The sequence below is a fragment of the Scatophagus argus genome, chromosome 6, assembly GCF_020382885.2.
Source record: "Scatophagus argus isolate fScaArg1 chromosome 6, fScaArg1.pri, whole genome shotgun sequence".
Lineage (NCBI taxonomy): Eukaryota > Metazoa > Chordata > Actinopteri > Scatophagidae > Scatophagus > Scatophagus argus.
In genome coordinates this window covers 8,064,723-8,083,454 of record NC_058498.1, presented here as the reverse complement: position 1 = coordinate 8,083,454, position 18,732 = coordinate 8,064,723, and the positions used below count along the sequence as shown (strand labels likewise).

Sequence of the window (18,732 nt, the reverse complement as noted above, 5' to 3'; positions counted from 1 at the left end):
TAATTAGTACAAGCAGAACTACATTGTTCTTTTTTTTTTTTTTTTTTTTTGCATTTGTTTTCAGAGGGATACTGCACGCCATCTGGAATGGTTGAAGACTATAAAGGAAAGTCATGGATCTGTTGAATTTTCATCTCTGTCCCTTGCTACATCCATCAATGAGAGAGGAATATATACCATCAAGGCTGAACCCCAGAAAAAGGTATGCTAAGCAGGCTACATAAAATGAATGGATAAAAATAGAGGACAATTGAGATTTGTTGAGAATAGGAGTGTTTAACGTAAAAATTTATTCTGGTGTGGTGAAATAAATTAACTTTAATTAAGTCAAAAAGAACAAGGAACTGACATGACTGTAAATGATTATGTAAAGATATTTACGTGTATATGTAATGGTGCGCACATGAAGTTTCAGGGGGTGAAATTGATGTTAATGTAGACAGAATGGGAGATCTTCATAAGCATAATATGCTTATGTAACTTTAAGTACCTTTCCAGGGATGTAACATGGCAAGGTGTCTTTTGATTTTACTTTTAATATAGGTTCTATAAATGACTTTAACTCATTACTAAACACCCTCAACGACTATAATATTTCATTTTGTCTTTCTCAGACAATCACAAGATTAAACTTGAAATATTTGTTTGTAGCGGTTTGTTAGATGTTAACTATATATTGTACGGTTTAACATACATTTACACCAAGAGATACAAGATACAAGATACAAGATAGGTTTATTTGTCACACACACAATCATACACGGTACAATGTGCAGTGAAATTCTTTGTGTCCCTGCTACCAAAAAATAGGTAAATAAAAAATTTTAATTTAAAGAAAAAAATAATAAAATTAAAATTAAATTTAAAAAAGTGAAAATGTGCATTATTTACATGAGTGGTATTTACATCTAGTGCATGTAGTGCAGGTGGGAGTGGGATTGTCCAGATTAACGCTCACTGTTGAGCAGATGGATGGCCTGGGGGAAGAAGCTTCTCCTCATCCTCTCAGTGTTGGTTCTCAGGCAGCGGAACCGACGGCCTGATGGCAACAGGGAGAAGAGTGAGTGTCCGGGGTGATGGGGCTGCCTGAGGATCTTCTCGGCTCTCGACCTGCATCGTTTGGTGTAAATGTCCTGCAGGTCGGGTAAGGTTGTTCTGATTGACTACCCTCCTAAGGGCCGAGAGGTCCTGCTTTATGCAGCTGCCCATCCATGTGGTGATGCTCCCACTCAAGATGCTCTCAGTGGTGCAGGTGTAAAAGTTCCTGAGCACCTTGGGGGGGAGCCTGAAGTCTCTGAGGCGTCTGAGGTGGAAGAGACGCTGCCTGGCCTTCTTAACAGTCCTGTTAATGTGCAGTGACCAGGACAGGTCCCGTGTGATAGTCACACCGAGGTATTTAAAACTGTCCACCCTTTCCACCTCAGACCCGCCGATGCAGAGTGGACGGATGTCCTTCTGCTGCTTCTTCCTGTAGTCCACAATCAGCTCCTTAGTTTTGCTGACGTTCAGCAGGAGGTTATTCTCCTGGCACCAGCTCTCCAGGTGGGTGACCTCCTTCCTGTAGGCCTCCTCCTTGTTGTGGGAGATTAACTGTGTCGTCAGCAAACTTTATGATGGTGTTACTGTCTGATGTGGACACACAGTCATGTGTATACAGGGAGCACAGCAGGGGACTCAGCACGCAGCGTTGGGGAGATCCAGTGTTGAGGGTGAGGGGGGATGAGCTATGGGGGCCCACGCGTACCACCTGTTGTCTGCCAGTAAGGAAGCTGTGGATCCACCTGCACAGGGAGGAGTTCAGTCCAAGATCACACAGCTTAGTGACCAGCCTGGAGGGGACTATGGTATTGAATGCTGAACTGTAGTCCACAAACAGCACTCTCACATAGTTCCCCATCCTAGTGTCTACGTGGGAAAGTGTCTTGTGCAGCAGGAAGGTTATGGCGTCGTCTGTAGATCTGTCTGGGCGGGATGCAAACTGTAGGGGGTCCAGGGTGGGGGGCAGAGAGGAGGTGATGAATGTTTTGACCAGCTTCTCAAAACATTTCATCACCACAGATGTGAGGGCTATGGGGCGATAGTCACTGGGATTACTGGGCTGGGCTGTCTTTGGGACGGGGACTACAACAGACTTCTTAAAGCAGCTGGGAATCACACACTGTGAGAGGGAGAGGTAGAATATCGTTGTAAACACCGGTGCGAGCTGTTCTGCGCAGGCTTTGAGGACTCGACCGCTAATGCCGTCAGGCCCTGCTGCTTTCCTGGTGTTTACACTTTTAAACATCCTTCTCACCTCCAGCTCCGTCACAGTGAGCGTCACCTCTTCACCGGCTGGGAGCGCAGCTTCTTGTCTGCTGTCCGACTCGAAGCGAGCAAAGAAGTTGTTGAGCTCATCAGCCAGAGAAGCGTCGACTCTCATCTCGGGTGGATGTGTAGCTTTGTAGTCCGTGATGGTGCGTAGTCCCTGCCACAGCGCCCTGGAGTTGCTCCCCTCCATCTGCAGCTCCAGTCTTGCGGCGTAGCGGCGTTTAGCCCCCTTCACCGTCCTACGGACAGCGTAGGTGGCTGCCCTGTACAGCGTCATGTCTCCGGTGGCGAGTCCTGAGTTGTAGGCGGCGGTGCGGGTCCTCAGCGCGTCGCGGACAGTTTTGTCCACCCACGGCTTCTGGTTGGGAAAAGTTCTGGTGGTGGCTGTTGGTGTTACGTCTTCCACCATTTTCCCGATAAATCCCACAACCGCTTCTGTGAACTCGTTGAGGTCACCGTCCGAGCTGCACCGAAACATATCCCAGTCCGCTGAATCCAGTGCACCCCGCAGAGCGGCCTCTGATTGGTCAGTCCACCGTGTTACTTCTCTGACTGCAGGAGATTCCTGCTTCAGCCGTTGTTTGTATTTCGGCATGAGAAGGACTGCACTGTGGTCCGAAAGGCCAAACGGAGGCAGAGACTTGGCCCTGTAACCATCCTTGAAAGGAGAGTAACAGTGGTCCAGAGTCCTATCTCCTCTGGTGGGGCAGTCGATGTGTTGAGCCAGAACATTAAAACCACTGACAGGTGAAGTGAATAACATCAATCATCTATTTGCAGTGCTGGTCTGCAGGGAAACTATGTGTTCTGTGACACACACTAAAACTAAACATTGCAGGCCAAATAACGCTTCCCTCCCTTTTGTTTTTTTGTTTTTTCCTTTTCTCTATAGCTCACTTTAGGGACTTCCCTGATGCTGGATATTCAGGACCAACATAAGAAAAGCATGACATGCACCTATGAGGACCTGAAAGAGTTGCAAAATAAGCTTATGCTCATGTCTGGAAGAGGACAACAAAATCAAAGTGAAGTTGAACGCTTTGCTGAGGTGTTGTGTATTAATTGTATATTTTTGTAATAATACAGTCATAATCTAAGTCTGCTTTATTTGTAAAGGTATGGAATGTTTGAGAGAATTAACATGCTATCTCACTTTATCTTCTTATTATTTAGGTATTTGAAAATGTTCAAAGACTTGCCAAAGCATTTGTAGACCTTTATGCTGCAGGGAATCCACTCTTCAGGTGCTGGGAAGCTAAGATTCATTGTAAAACTCAGAGTGACCCATGTATCATTATGGAAATCAACTTTTGCAAGACCCTGCATTGCATCCAACTTTGTGGAAGTCTAGTTGAACAACTTACAGCGCTATCCAAGAAGATGGAGTTGTTTCTTGATGACTGGCTAAACTTCATGGACAAACAAAGATCTTATCACTACTATTTAAACTACTTCACAGCAGAACAAATATTCTACCTGTGCAGTGTTTTGAGTCCGACAAATGTGAATACAGAAATAGAGGAGGAAGCTTTGATGATGCTCTCTTTCATCAAACCAAACTGCACAACGTCAGATGTCTGGAATACATGGAAAAGGTTTCACAACCAGTTTGAGCCCGGCAAAAGGATTAATGAAGATGTTCCCTTTCAAAGCCATTTTCTTCCCCAGGATGACAGTGTTTTGTCTTCAACCAGTGTGAGTCATTTTACAGCTGATGATCCGGCAAACATGGCAGATCAGGTTGTTGGTTTGAAAGAACTGGAAGAGTTGTGGAATGGCTACATGAACAATGAGGGCATATTTTTTATTGACCTTTTGGACATAAGGGGTTTAGGGGATCTGTTAAAAATGATGACCGAAAACCAAAGTGAAAATGAATGGGAAGAACCAGTGCTCTCAGACACAAAAGACAATACACTCAGAAGAAAGCTGCCAAAAGGCCTCTTCTCAGACCAGCCTAATCTCATAATCTGCCCCCCCGATGAGGTCCTGACTTCAAGTATCTGCTTGTACATGACCAGTGACTATGATCCACTACCAAGTTATGATGAGGTTCTCTTGTGTGACCATGCAACATCTTATGAGCAAGTAGAGCTTTTCCTGAGGAGATGTCTCATACCAGGTGACATTCACCAGAAGATTTACACGATGCTCTGGGCAGACAAGCTAAACTATGATGTTAGCTGTGCAATGGAGAAGTGTTTTCAGAAACTGCGTTCCCAGTTTCAACACAAGTACAGGCTAGTGATCTTGTGCAGCTCTGACAGGGAGCACAGTTACATTCCTACAGCATTCAGTCAGTTCAAAAGAGACTTTGTGCCACAAGAGACATTGGGAAGGATCCAAAAATACTTGGCCAGACATTACACTGTCCATTCAGATCACAAGAATGCCATGTTCAAAGGTTGCCATTCTGTTGGTATTGTTGCTTCCCAACGTGCAGGAGTAGGTGAGTCTTATGTGTACCGTGGTTTTTATTCACATGTCATTATTGTATTAAGTCAGTGTTACGTAAAAAAAATATGCAGATATGCAGGTAAACAACAAAACAATAAAACTGAACCTGAAAGAGATCATCTGCTCATTCATTCTACTCTAGAGATGCAATTGTAGTAAAATACGCTTGGTTATTACTGCCATCATTTTATTCAGCCAAATGATAAAGGGTTTTTCCTCTATTTCAGGCAAGTCATTGTATGTCCAAAGGTTGTATGAAAAGCTGGAGGGAAGTGCTGGGCAAGGAACTGCATTTAAGAAGAGCATCCGACTAACTGAACGTGAGATTGATGACCACAAGGTTCTCCAGTCTTTATATAACACACCAAAGCAAAAAGACCTCAATGTGTTTCACATTGATGTCACATCCTCGGTGAGTAATGTCTATATAATCTTAATTATAATATAATATAATATAATGAATATAATAATAAGAATTATTATAATAATAATTGAGGTTCAATATATTATATGTGTGTGTGTGTGTGTGTGTGTGTGTTTAACAAGATTATACATATGTTATACAAAATTTGGCATTAACATTTATTCTAATAAATCTTACATGCAGGTGCAAAAAGGCTTAAATAAATTCCTATTCAAGCTTCTCTTTTTGCGGTACCTGATGGATTCAGATGGACGGATGTGGCACTGCAGCACCAAAGACTTGTACATCATTGAGTTACTGGAATCCAGAAATGATCAGCCTGTATATACCCCCAGATATGTGAGTTGAGATTTTGTTCATCTTCTACCACACAATTGATATTATTGTTGCATCCTTGTCCACTGAAATGCTAGGTTTTCAGATTTTTATAGATTTTCAAGTAATGAAATTTGACCTGTGTGTGACACAATGCTAATACAACCACATATGGTCAGAATCTTGGCATTTTGTTTCAGTTTAAGGTAGGAAAAGGATGAATGGCTAAATATGGTTTAAATGTAATTACAACAGCTGCAAGTAGAAGCTGGTAGGAGAGAAATAAATGCTCTCAAAACCTTTGACTGAGGGGACAGACACAAGTAGTTGATTCTAAACATATACATATGTTTATGTTTTTTAGGGACAAAAGGAGAGCTTTGCTTTCTCAGATGTTTTCCCTAAGGTGTATTGTCGCCCACCAAAGGAGGTTTGGGCTTTTGAAATAAAGAGAGAGGAAAATGCTAACGTGGAGAGTGACGATCCCCTCATGGATGACAAATGTTTCAGGAGTGAAGCTTATCAAAGACCATACCAATACCTTACACGTTTTTACAATGGTGACAATCTTGACAACTTCACGTACCAGGGCATTGAAGGAACTCACGCAAAGTGTCTTCAGATACTTTTGATCTACTGTGGCGTAATAGATCCATCGTGGGCAGAGTTACATAACTTTGTCTGGTTCCTTAATCTTCAGCTGCAGGATTGTGAGAATTCAGTCTTTTGCAAAGTGGAGTTTGTTGGAGACACTCTTTTTGGGTTCAAAAACTTTGTGGTTGAGTTTATGATCTTGATGTCCAAAGACTTTGCAACCCCATCACTATGCATGAGTGACCAGAGCCCAGGGAGGCAACACATTGACACGAGTGGGCTTAATGAAAGAGACTTGGCTCCATTTCTCATTAGAAAGAGGTGGGAATCTGAACCACACCCATACATCTTTTTTAATGATGACCACATGTCGATGACTTTCATTGGATTTCACCTGAAACTCAATGATCAGAAACAGGTTGATGCCATAAATCCCTTGACAGGAGAAGTGATTAAGAGGAACATCATGACTCAACAGTTGTACACTGGCTTAAGACTTCAGAGAGTCCCTTTTAATAGAGACTTTGATCAGCTTTCCCGATGTGACAAGATTGAGTGTCTGTGCAACATGCTTGGCATCAAGTGGCCAACAGATCCAGATGAAACTTATGAACTGACCACTGATAATATTCTCAAAATGATGGCAATCCATATGAGATTTAGATGTGGCATCCCAGTCATCATAATGGGTGAGACAGGATGTGGTAAGACAAGGCTCATTAAGTTTATGTGTGAATTGAGAAGGTGCGGTGCAGTAGCAGAAAACATGAAACTTGTCAAAGTTCATGGTGGAACTACATCAGAAATGATATATGAGAAGGTGAAGGAAGCAGAAACTCTTGCGAGAGCCAATAAAGAGAAACATGAATTTGACTCAGTTATTTTCTTTGACGAGGCAAACACCACAGACGCCATCAGCAGCATCAAGGAGATCATTTGCGATAACTCTGTGCAGGGACAAAAACTTGGCTCTCAAACAGGACTACAGATTGTTGCAGCATGCAATCCGTACAGGAAGCATACCGACAAGATGATCGAAAGGCTAGAGGCATCTGGACTGGGGTACCGGGTCAGAGCTGAGGAGAGTGACGACAAGCTTGGTTCCATTCCTCTCCGCCAGCTCGTGTACCGTGTTCATGCATTACCCCCCAGCATGATTCCTCTTGTTTGGGACTTTGGCCAGCTCAATGACTCGGCAGAGCAAATGTACATCGAGCAAATAGTGCAAAGACATGTGAAGGCCAACTTGATTGAGAAGAGTTTTATTTCAACTATAACTCGGGTATTGTCATTATCACAAAAGTTCATGAGGGAGAAGAAAGATGAATGCAGTTTTGTCAGTTTGAGGGATGTTGAACGTTGCATGCACGTGTTCATGTGGTTCCACCGAAATCACCCCGTGTTTGTAACAGAACTAAGCAAATTCCTTCAAGTGCAATCTCAGAGGAAAAAAAACACCAGCATGTTTCAACCTGCTAAAAATAGAGTAATCTGGTCACTCGTGATGGCCACTGGAGTCTGCTATCAGTCCTGCTTGGAGAACAAAAGTTTGTACCAGAGAGCTATCAGCCCGTTGCTTCCTCATGAATACAACATAAAGAGAGTAAACCAGGAAATCCAACTCATGCAGGACCTCCTACTCAATGGTGTACCTATGGGAAAGACAATAGCCAGAAATGAGGCTTTGAAAGAAAATTTCTTCATGATGGTGATCTGTGTTGAGCTAAGAATTCCCTTGTTTATTGTTGGGAAGCCAGGGAGCTCCAAATCACTCTCCAAAACACTTGTTGCTGATGCAATGCAGGGCCCTGCCTCCCATTCTGAACTCTACAAGAGGCTGAAGCAGATACATCTTGTTTCTTTCCAATGCAGCCCCCATTCAACTCCTGAAGGAATCATCAGCACATTTAAACAGTGTGCCCGCTTTCAGGAAAAGAAAAATCTGGATGAATACATCTCTGTAGTTGTTCTTGACGAGATTGGACTGGCTGAAGATTCCCCAAAAATGCCACTGAAAACACTGCACCCATTACTGGAAGAGGGTTGTGTTGATGATGAGCCACAACCTCGTGAAAGGGTTGGATTCATTGGAATTTCCAACTGGGCACTAGACCCTGCCAAGATGAATCGTGGAATATTTGTGTCCCGTGGAGATCCAGTCCTGAAAGAGCTCATCAAAAGTGCTAAAGGGATATGCTCGTCTGATGAAACGGTTTGTGGAAACATCAAACACCTCTTTCAGCCTTTTGCAGAAGCATATGAGGTCATATGCAATGAAGGCAAGGGGTTTTTTGGTCTTCGAGATTTCTACAGTCTGATAAAGACTGTATTTTCGATTAGCAAAAGCAGTAATAAGAAACCCTCTGCAAATGAAATCACTGAAGCAGTCCTGAGAAACTTCAGTGGAAAAGATGATGTGGATGTGATGGGCATATTCAGCAAACAGCTCAAAGATGACTTTGCAAATGCAAGCATCAATACCAGTGATCTGGTCAATCAAAGCATCTCTCCAACTGACCAACTAGATGAAAGTCGTTACCTCTTAATCCTCACAAAGAACTATGCTGCTCTTCAGATTCTCCAGCAGATGTTCTTCTCCCACAAAATCCATCCAGAGATCATCTTTGGGTCTAGTTTCCCAAAGGATCAGGAGTACACACAAGTCTGTAGGAACATTAATCGTGTCAAGGTTTGCATGGAGATTGGACAGACAGTTGTGCTTCTGAATCTTCAGAATCTGTATGAAAGTCTCTATGATGCTCTCAACCAATACTATGTGACCCTAGGCGGTCAAAAATATGTTGATCTTGGATTAGGAACACATCGTGTGAAATGCAGAGTTCATAAAAAATTCAGACTCATAGTCATTGAAGAGAAAGAGGTGGTCTACAAGCAGTTTCCAATCCCCCTAATCAACAGGTTGGAGAAACATTACCTTGACATGAACACTGTTCTTGGAAATGAGCAGAGGGAAATTGCCAGACAACTGCAGGAATGGGTTGATAATTTTGTCTCATCAACTGTCCAACGCTCCATGAAAAAGGATTATATTCCAAGTGAAGTCTTCATCGGCTACCACTCAGACACGTGCTCCTCTGTGGTCTTACAAGTAACAGACAATCGAAGTGCTGAAACAGATGCTCAGACCATTCTGAGCAAAGCCAAAGAAATTCTGCTCAGCTGTGCCACTCCAGACTCTGTTGTTCGTTTGGACAAATCCAGACTGCCTGATGAAGAAAGAGAACACTTAATAAAAGAATATGTTAAAGAGGAGATGCACAGTTCATTGGGAGACTACATAGTCCATCACATACAACAGTTGGAACAGTCCCACTTCTTCACTGAGGTAATTGTTTTTTATTTTGCTAATCAATATTACAGAAAAAGTCCTCCCGAAACACTGTTGCATTGTTAAAAAAAACAATAAACAAAAACAACAGCTTTTGGAAATACTGCTTGCACATCTGGGATAACTGTATAAACAATATCAAGATGCAGTCAAATGCAAATCGAGTTAACCCCTAAGTTGTGGTATCACAGACTGACAACACATAACAATCTAACAGTAAATGAAGGTGACCCATTCTATCAGTAGCAGCAAATAATAAATGAATTGCACAATATTTTGTAATAATTATGTCCTTTACTTTTTTGAAGGTCACAACATTTTCCAGGCTGCTGACTGCAGCGGACATTGAACAACTGCAAGAAGTAATACATCTTGATGAAATTTCTGTCAAACTTCTGTCACTTCAGCAGTTTGACACAGAGTACTCTTTCCTCAAGAAAATCAGGTGTGTAAACACATCCAATTTGTAGATATGTGTATATGGAGTGTGTATGCATTCCACTTTTCAAGTAATCACTCTGTTTATTCAAATGCTTATGTACTGTTATTAGGGAATTTCTTGGCTTAGCACCTGAAAAGAAAGTGCTCATCATCCAAACACACTATGATGAAGACTCCCACAGAAGGAATATTCTTTCCTCAGCCAAGTGAGTCTACAAAATGTCACATAGCCACTTTCTTTTATATATTCCTCTAACATTATTCAAATGTTGACTTTTGTTCACTTTTATTTTTACTTCCACTTAAATTTCTTAGGTATTCATGCATCAGTGAAATAAACAAGTGGACCTCTTCTGTCAACACAAAGACATTTGTGTACTTTGTCACCAAACTTCCTCGAATCGAGGGTGGGAGCTCATATGTTGGGTTTCAATGCGGTTAGTCCTGCTGCTGCGCACACACAGACACACAAATGACTAGCAAAATGTTTTTTTTTTCATGTCATTGATAACAGTGATAACTAGAGGTCATCTTGTAATGGGATCACACCAGCCACAACACCAAATTGGTGTGCATGGTGCAGTGGAACACATGACATAATCCAAGGGCAACATATAAATGGAGAACAGTAATGGACCTAAGATTGACCCTTGAGGGAAGCCTTGAGTAAAGTGGGAAACAGAAGATGAGGAATTTTTAACAGCAACAGAAAAGGTTCAATAATACAGACAGGAATGTAAAAGGTTGAGAACAGACCCTTTCAACTGACAAGTTACAAGACTATAGAAGACCCCAAGGTTATGTCTCAGCTCAAATATCTGGTTATGCACCATAATAATCCAGCATAGGTCAGAGTAGGTGAGAAAAAAGTTCTCCATGTACTGATAAGCATGAGGAAGAGCACACAGCTAAAGTTCCCCAAATAATGATCATTCTGACAAAACACTAACAGAGTAAACCTTACAAAAACAAGGCACATCTGCAGATGATGCACATATTTCTTAACCATGTCACCGAGTCAAAGTGAGTAAAGCCAAGCCAACACATGTATATGTAAAAGCCTCCATTAATATTAACAAATATACTGGGACCATCAAAGACAAAGACACAAAACGTTATAGACATTACAACTGACTACCCCTGTAAAACACTGGTCATATTTTCACACACTGACTACATGGTTCAGCCATATACTAGGTTTTGACAAAGTCTTGTTTTTCCAGGTCCTTGGAGGTCTGTTCACATTGATGATCTGAGAAGGTCAAACGAATTTATGTCTGATGTTCATTCCTTGAAAAATCTACGCATAAGTGAACTTTTTGAAGATCCTCCTGAGGGTAATTAATCAAAAATACCTTTTGAAAAGAATGTTATATATTTTAAGTAAATGTTTAAATTCACCAATAATTCTCTTTCATTTGAAGCTATGGAGACAGAAGACCACAATGGTGTGCCACAAAATGATGGCTCCCATGTAAGTTTAATCACCCACCCCATATCATAAACCTCAGAGAGCAAAGTATCCTGATTACCATCCAGGCCACATAACCAAATCCAGCAGAGCTATTTCAGTTACGTCTAAAGTGAACACAAAGGGCCAATGCCTGATATACACTCAACAAAAACATAAACGATATAGACAAAAACACTTGTTTTTGCTCCCATTTTTTACTGGTTGAATCTTTAAGATTCTTTTTTGCCTGCAAAAGGTGTATTTCTATCAGACTTTAAGCACAAATTGTATACATTTTAGTGAGCAGTTATCCTTAAGCAAGTTAATTCATCAACTGACGTGTGACATATCCATATCCTCTTGATGAGATGAAATTAAGTAAGTAAGTATGTGAGTAAGTCTTTATTTATATGAAACTTTTTAAAACAAAGCTACAAAGTGCCTCACATAAAGAAAAGACAGTAGAAACAAAGAACAAGTAAAAGAAAATATATAGAAGAGCAAGAGCAAAACATTGAGTTGAGTTTTATAAAAAGGCTTGTCTGTAGAGGTATTTTTTTAAAGGCTTCTTAAAACTGTTAACAGAGTTAGCAGATCTAATGGAATGAGGGAACGTTTTATAAAGAGCTGGGGCTTGTACAGCAAAGACACCATCATCTTTTGTCTTGAGGTTGGAACAGGGAATGGATAAGAGGCCAAGATTTGATGAATGGAGTGGTCAAGAGGTAGAATATGATACCAAAAGGTCAGAACTGGGGGCAAGGTTATGTAAGAGCCTTAAACGAGATCGGTAAGCTTTCGTAGTTATTTGTTAAATAACTATAACTAGACTGTCAGACCTCTGATTGGAAGACATGTTCCTTCAGATGTTAGGCTGCTGTTGTTAATGTACTTGCTTTTTTTTTTATATATATTTTTGCAGGCTTTGAGAGATTTGTTTCCTAAAACAGATCTGATGAGGAGTTGCGTGATGAGTGCAGTGAGCATGCTCAGAGATGGAGCAGACAGTGGAGAACTCAGCACAAAGAGAGTTGAGAACTTGCTCACACTTCTGGATGAAAATGAGACACAAGGTTAGAAAATCAGACCTTTGGTGTCATTTTTTGATGTTGGGCCATCATACACACAAATACTCTGTGTGCAGGGAAAATGCATATTACTGAAGTTTTTGTAAATGAATTTTGTTTTTAAGGTGTGTTTGCAAATATTATGAAGAAACGTCTCCACTCACTGTTAGAGGACTATGAGGCCACCATCCCAAATCCTAAAAGCTGGGTTCTAAGGGAGGCATCTAATGTCAGTGCTCTTCAAGAGGGGGGAACATTCCTGTAGGTCTCTACTTTACTTTTCTGAGTAGTTTATGTAACCATGTTTTTTTGCTATATGTACATCCAATCTTTACAACATACAGTCTCTTTTATTCATCTCTGTTTTTGAAACTGTTTTGCTGTGCTGTAAAATGTAAGATGCACAGAAATTTGTTTTTAGCTCACGTAATATACCTTTCCCAACCGTAATTTTCAAGTTTTGAGAACATCATGTGAATATTTCCTCACAGACACACTCTGTGGAGGAAGATCCAAGCAGTTGTCACTCCACTTCTAGCCAACTTGATCTCAGTCATTGATCGAGACTGCAATTTGGAACTTCTCCTGAATGAATGCGAGGACGTCAGGAACCTATGGCTTGAAATTTTTGCAAGTAAAGAGATGCTCCATGTACCTTATGTGAGGGTGGAAAGCGAGTGAGTATGATAATGGTGTCTAATACACACACACATCTATTACAGATGCTTTCATTTTTATTGAGTAATGTACGTTGTTGGTCTAAATGCTCAAGACTTTTTGAATGTAGGGGAAAAAAGATAAATTCAAGTGATTTACAGAACCAGCTAGAAGCCATATGGGTTAACAATAAACAATTTCTGCATTGTGCTTCTTTTACAGCTCCAGTGTCTTCATGGTGCAAAGCCATATCATTGGTGGCAATACTCTGCACTGCCTCATGCCCTTCAGCTGGTGGATCAAAGACTTCCTGGATGGGCTCCTGATGCAAACATCCAGACATGAAAGTAAATATGATACTTATATACAGATAAGTAACATATACAAATGCCTTCTGTCCTAGAATTGTGCTGTGCATTTAAAGTACTAGCACTGTAACTGAAACGTTTTATTATTGACACTCTCATCCTTTCTTTGCAGTTTGTTCACCTGGTCATTTTCAAGAGTTGTTCTGGAACACTCCACTTGGCAGTTACATAGCAAAAAATGTGAATGACAAAATGAAGATACAATTATTTGAAAGGTACCTGCAGGATTTTGTTTGCTTGACTGTGAAAGTGACATCAGATGAAGAATTGCAGGTAAGCATAGTACAGCTGTTCCTTCCTCAAAGCATTTTACTGTATTTGATTTTCTCTGGTGTTGTTACAGCAATCCAAGTTATTGCAACCAAATGCAAAAACCTCATTTACTATCCCACTTCTTCAATGAGCGTAGATTTCAATACCTTTTTTAGTAGTCATCAAAAAAAAAAGATGGACTTTTTTTTGCAGTTCTTTCATAATAATTTACACTCCACAGGGATTTGTACTGCATTTGTATTATACAGCAGCTATATGTTTAAATATAATATGAATTCCCAGTGTGTATTATAATGCACAAAAATAATTAATAACAAGAATGATCAGAAACTCTTTACAGGAGCATGAGCAGTGTACATGCTCACACAAGGTGAAATTTGGGGTTGCAACAGTGTATGTTAGATTGAATTTGTGGTGAGTGTTGAGCTCCTGATACACCAATTACCCAACTGACTCTTGAACATCATGAGCACTTTCCCTTCTGATACACTCTGAGTGAAGTCTGTGGCAGAATATGTGACATTTGTGTCTGAAAACCCCTGTGTTAGGTAAGTATCCAGTATTAAACAGATTAAGGCATTACTCGGTGTGAGTGTTAGACACCAAGGAATAGGATCCAAATGCAGAAAATCACACAGACAGGAGTAGTTCAAGGAATTAATGTTAAAATGGAGGTCAACAACAGGAAGCCAATCTGAACAGGCAAAGTTATCCAAAGAGGTTAGGCAAAGAATCATCTGTTTACGGATCAGGCAGAAGGTCAGCTAGACAGGCAGTTTGAGGTTTCAGGGGTAAATGGTTAGTGATGCAGTTTGAGGTTCATTTTACAGGTTACACGTTACAGGCAAAGGTTAAGGATCAGCTATAGGATCAAGATCAGGATCAGATGGCTCGAAAGCAAGGCACAAACCAACATTGACAGGCTGCTCCTGCATTATGAAAAAGGTCAGGAAAATTCAGCAGCAGATGTGATGAGGGAATGTGGAAACAAGTGGGCAGGAAGAGTCGGGTGACTGGACACAATGTGGCAGAATGAGTGAAATATAGCAACTATGTAAGAAGTAAACAACTGAGACAGACATTGTGACAGCTAGCAGTAGCAGAAAATTACGGCATAAACTAAACCCACTTGCTTGCTTGAATAAAAATTAAAGATTTACCTCCTTCTTTACGTTGCTAACTCTTTGAATGGTTACTATTTAGTTCTGCTGTAGTTAAAAACAAATACTGTATGCTGCATCTACTCTTTAGCTTTTGTGTCAGGCCCTGGCCAGCTGCATTGATGAAGAACGAAGACTAAAAAGAGATGAGGATGAACTTTCTCTTGCTCATATCCACGTTGCCTACCATTTCTACCAAAGTCGTCTTCAGAACCTCTCAAGGATGATATCCCTGCAGCCTGACATAGTTTCTCCTTTGCGAAGAAACTATCACATTAGAAATTGTCCAGAGATGGTAAGCACAATTATACATTTTCTGAGACATTTCAAATTTGTAATTAAGTAATTTCAAGACTGTCATATTATGGTGTTGACATACCTCAAAACAGAGTCAACTATTGAAAGTGTTGGTTTCCATACTGAAGTGTGTCACAATGTGTTTTTATCATGTTCTGCAGAATTCACTGGATTTGTCAGTATGATGGTTGATTTATTAAGGAGAGGCTTTAAGAGTGCCTCAGAACAGTGAAAAAAAAAGGTTGGGGAACACAAATAGTATACGCAGAGTTTGTACAGAATTTGTGTACACACCTTTAGAGTGAAGTGTGTTTACATGTAGAAGAAGAAGAAGAAGAAGAAGAAGTGGAGACAAAAAATGATGATGGAAAACAACTTCCCAATGTGACCAGTGGACCACATGATATGAAAGCTATTAAAAAAATATTTTATACTTAAATGTTTATGAAAGATAAATTAATTGCATTTTACGTGTTCTTCGTGAGTCCAATTTTGTATAATTTTTGAACATTTATTTTCACTGGGCAGGTATTGAAAATAGCATTGGTTTTGTGTCTTTCAGATAGTTAGTTATTGATTATCCCTAAGTGACACCAATGTGGTTCAGAGTGAGGATGTAGCAACACAACAAACTTAAGATACTGTCGGATCCAGAATTAATGTCTGTCTGTAACTTGAACTAACCTAGCTTCTTCACAAACACAGATTAGTTTGCCTCACACATAATGACAATTTATCGATCACCTTGATCTTGCAAATTGTGAATATGTCATTCCTGCATTTCATCCACATTCACATGTGTGCACACTTTAACTAGCTTTTATTTGGGTATTTTTCACATTATTGCAGTTTATTTCACAAGATGCTTTACATTTTGGAAAAAATCTGAATTACTTCTAAACTGTCCTGTAGGTTTTGGATGTCCATGCAGCCATGGCATGTGTTGAATGTCTGGAATCTCCCAGCTTAGATACTGATGCTCACTGTCAGCAATGGTTGAAGCAGGTGAAAAGGCTCCAGGCCTCTTTGGAGTTGATTTGCTCTCAACGTAACAGCAGACAATATGGAAAGCGATGCAAAGAAAGGCTCCATGAGGTCAGGTAAGATGCTGATGACGGTTTACTGCAGCATTTTATAGTGAAGAGGGACTGCCATGCCTGAAGTAAAGGGTGCTTTTACACAATCCACATTGCATATTTAATGATTGACATGATTGATTTAACTGTCATCTGTGCTTGCCATCTCAACTAACCAATTTCCTCTAGAAAGTGTAAAACATTGTCTTGTTGTATGATGAACTTGTATTTATTTCTACAATTGTGATATTTATATTTATTTTACAGCAAAGGCTGGAAGCGCATCTGCATCCTGTCATTGTTTGCGGAGCACATGCTGCTGGGTTTTCACTATGATGAGAATCAGCTCAGAACACTGGTCCTGAATCACATTCAAACCCTAAGCAAAGTGAGCACATTATTAATCTCCAATATGTCATACAAAAATTGTGGCCTACATCCAGTATGGTGGATGTTATTTGTTTAATCCATTTATCTTGAAGAGAATTTTTGGTGTCTTCTGATGGTCTACAGGTTATAATGTATATGAAATTCAGCCATGGTAAAACTGAAAAATCTTCATTATGACCATTGTGACATTTATGTCAATGTTTTCAACCTATTTCATAGGTGCTGGAGGGAAACACAGATGTAAAATCATTGAAGGGTTTTCAAGCTGTGATTCAAGTACTAAAGTCCTGTAAACAGGCAGCAAGTGATCAGATTTTCAGGTAAGGGCAATTAAATTTGTCAGTTCAGTTATTTTGGGTAAAATTGTGAAGAACATTCTTGAGCTACACTAAAGTGAATCTCATGTTGATTTAATTTTCAAGGTTTGGACTTCAGTGTGTGGTGTGCATGAGGGAGCCTCAGGACGCTGTGGGCCTGCCATGCCGTCACATCTGCTGTGCAACATGCATCAGGGCAAGCCTTGATGCAGGACTGACATCCTGTCCCATTTGCAGGCAGGAGTTGCCAGATGACTTTGAGCCACATGTCTCTGATGAAATCAGGTGACATTTTTTTTTAATATTTTAAACATTTTTAGGGAACATTTTTAGGGCAAAAGTTAGCAACATTTGGAAAAGACACTGATGAAATTTAATCACTTTAAATTTGTGATTTTTCTGTTGCATTTTTGTCACGCTGCAGGGCTTTTGTCAAGAAAAATGCAGAATTCAGGCGCCGATGTAATGGTTTCTTCATTGATCTCCTCTCCACGTTGTGCTTCAAGGACAACATACCTCCAGACAGAGAAGTCATCAAAGGCCTGTTGTCCTACCTGATGATCGAAACAGGTACCACTTACCTTCTCAAAGAAACATCAAATAAAATATTGTTTTCCCGTTGTTTTTTTCACCTCCTTTTCTACTGACGACTCTGGATTTGTTTGACACTGCATGAGATAGCTGTAACTATTTTTGTACATAAAGTGCTGTTAACATAGCATTAATTTTGTTATTGAAAACAAAACTAAACCTAGACTAAAGATCAGATGAGACCAGAATACAAGACTTTTCATCAGCTAAAACACATGTTTAAGTATAGACAATCTGTAAATTGTGTTTTGCATAACAATTTCTTTTCATTCTTTTCATTTTCATATGTTGTGCCACTTTTTCTCTTTTGCTGTTCGTTTTAATAAATGAATGTACTGATTTTTGTTACTAATATTTACACTAAATCATCTTATAAACCAGAAAATAAACAGCTTCACACCAAAGATCTGTCGCCATTTGATGAGTCCCTAGACAAAAACCCAGTTGTGCGATCTGTGATCCTCAAGCTGCTGCTGAAGTTCAGGTAGGTGAACTGAATGTGTCACTGTAAGATTACAATTCAAAATCTGAACTTAAATGTTGAGCTCTGTGGCAGATGGAGTGGGCAGTCCTGTCAGCTGCAGAGGAGTTTGACAGCATTGCTTCCTTTATCATATAAAAGGGATTTGAAGAGGAAAATGGGAGGGATAATATGCAAGATTTTCGATGAAAAAAAGTCATTTGACTCAACCTCAGTGGTGGGTTTCCAACCCAAAGTGTCAGTATTTGACGACATGGGAATTACACTTCGTAATCCAAGAAAACTATCTTTCTCCAGAATAGCTTTTTGCACCTTTGAATGTTGTGTTTATAGCTTACAAATTGTGAATAGTGTACCTTTAAACTCCTCTGCGTCACCTAGCAAAAAGTCTTCTGAATTGTATTATATAATAACCTTGTGTTTCAGCTTCGATGAAGTCAAGGAATATTTGCAGCAGCATTTGTCATCAGTTGAAGACAGCAGATTTGTGGATGAGGAGGATAAAACGCAGCTTTATGCCCTGTACATCAACTGCTTGGAGGTAAAATACCATTCAAGCAAACATTTAGTGTAATAATAAAACAGTAAAAAACATTACTATGTTATTATTATGTTTAATAATGTATACAAGGATAAAGTTTTTTCTGACTTAAAAAAAAAATTGAAAAGCCTCACAAAGAAGCTCTGGAACCATTTGAAATAGTTTAAAAGGTAG

General features: G+C 40.0%; 1 protein-coding gene across 6 annotated transcripts in view; it reads left to right on the top strand.

Annotated features, from left to right (window-relative positions):
- Positions 1 to 18,732, top strand: part of LOC124060502 (E3 ubiquitin-protein ligase rnf213-alpha-like) — a 44,893-nt gene that overhangs the window by 14,514 nt on the left and 11,647 nt on the right. For all 6 annotated transcript variants that reach the window (XM_046391563.1, XM_046391565.1, XM_046391562.1 and 3 more), the window contains 24 exons: positions 65 to 202; positions 3,200 to 3,355; positions 3,481 to 4,756; positions 4,992 to 5,176; positions 5,372 to 5,527; positions 5,868 to 9,443; positions 9,755 to 9,891; positions 9,998 to 10,093; positions 10,203 to 10,324; positions 11,111 to 11,224; positions 11,312 to 11,361; positions 12,263 to 12,413; positions 12,533 to 12,668; positions 12,899 to 13,084; positions 13,287 to 13,411; positions 13,545 to 13,705; positions 14,957 to 15,160; positions 16,075 to 16,262; positions 16,506 to 16,626; positions 16,848 to 16,948; positions 17,051 to 17,230; positions 17,370 to 17,515; positions 17,918 to 18,020; positions 18,444 to 18,558. In XM_046391563.1, coding sequence (XP_046247519.1) covers positions 65 to 202; positions 3,200 to 3,355; positions 3,481 to 4,756; positions 4,992 to 5,176; positions 5,372 to 5,527; positions 5,868 to 9,443; positions 9,755 to 9,891; positions 9,998 to 10,093; positions 10,203 to 10,324; positions 11,111 to 11,224; positions 11,312 to 11,361; positions 12,263 to 12,413; positions 12,533 to 12,668; positions 12,899 to 13,084; positions 13,287 to 13,411; positions 13,545 to 13,705; positions 14,957 to 15,160; positions 16,075 to 16,262; positions 16,506 to 16,626; positions 16,848 to 16,948; positions 17,051 to 17,230; positions 17,370 to 17,515; positions 17,918 to 18,020; positions 18,444 to 18,558 — 7,923 coding nt within the window. The remainder of the gene's footprint in view (positions 1 to 64; positions 203 to 3,199; positions 3,356 to 3,480; positions 4,757 to 4,991; positions 5,177 to 5,371; positions 5,528 to 5,867; positions 9,444 to 9,754; positions 9,892 to 9,997; positions 10,094 to 10,202; positions 10,325 to 11,110; positions 11,225 to 11,311; positions 11,362 to 12,262; positions 12,414 to 12,532; positions 12,669 to 12,898; positions 13,085 to 13,286; positions 13,412 to 13,544; positions 13,706 to 14,956; positions 15,161 to 16,074; positions 16,263 to 16,505; positions 16,627 to 16,847; positions 16,949 to 17,050; positions 17,231 to 17,369; positions 17,516 to 17,917; positions 18,021 to 18,443; positions 18,559 to 18,732) is intronic.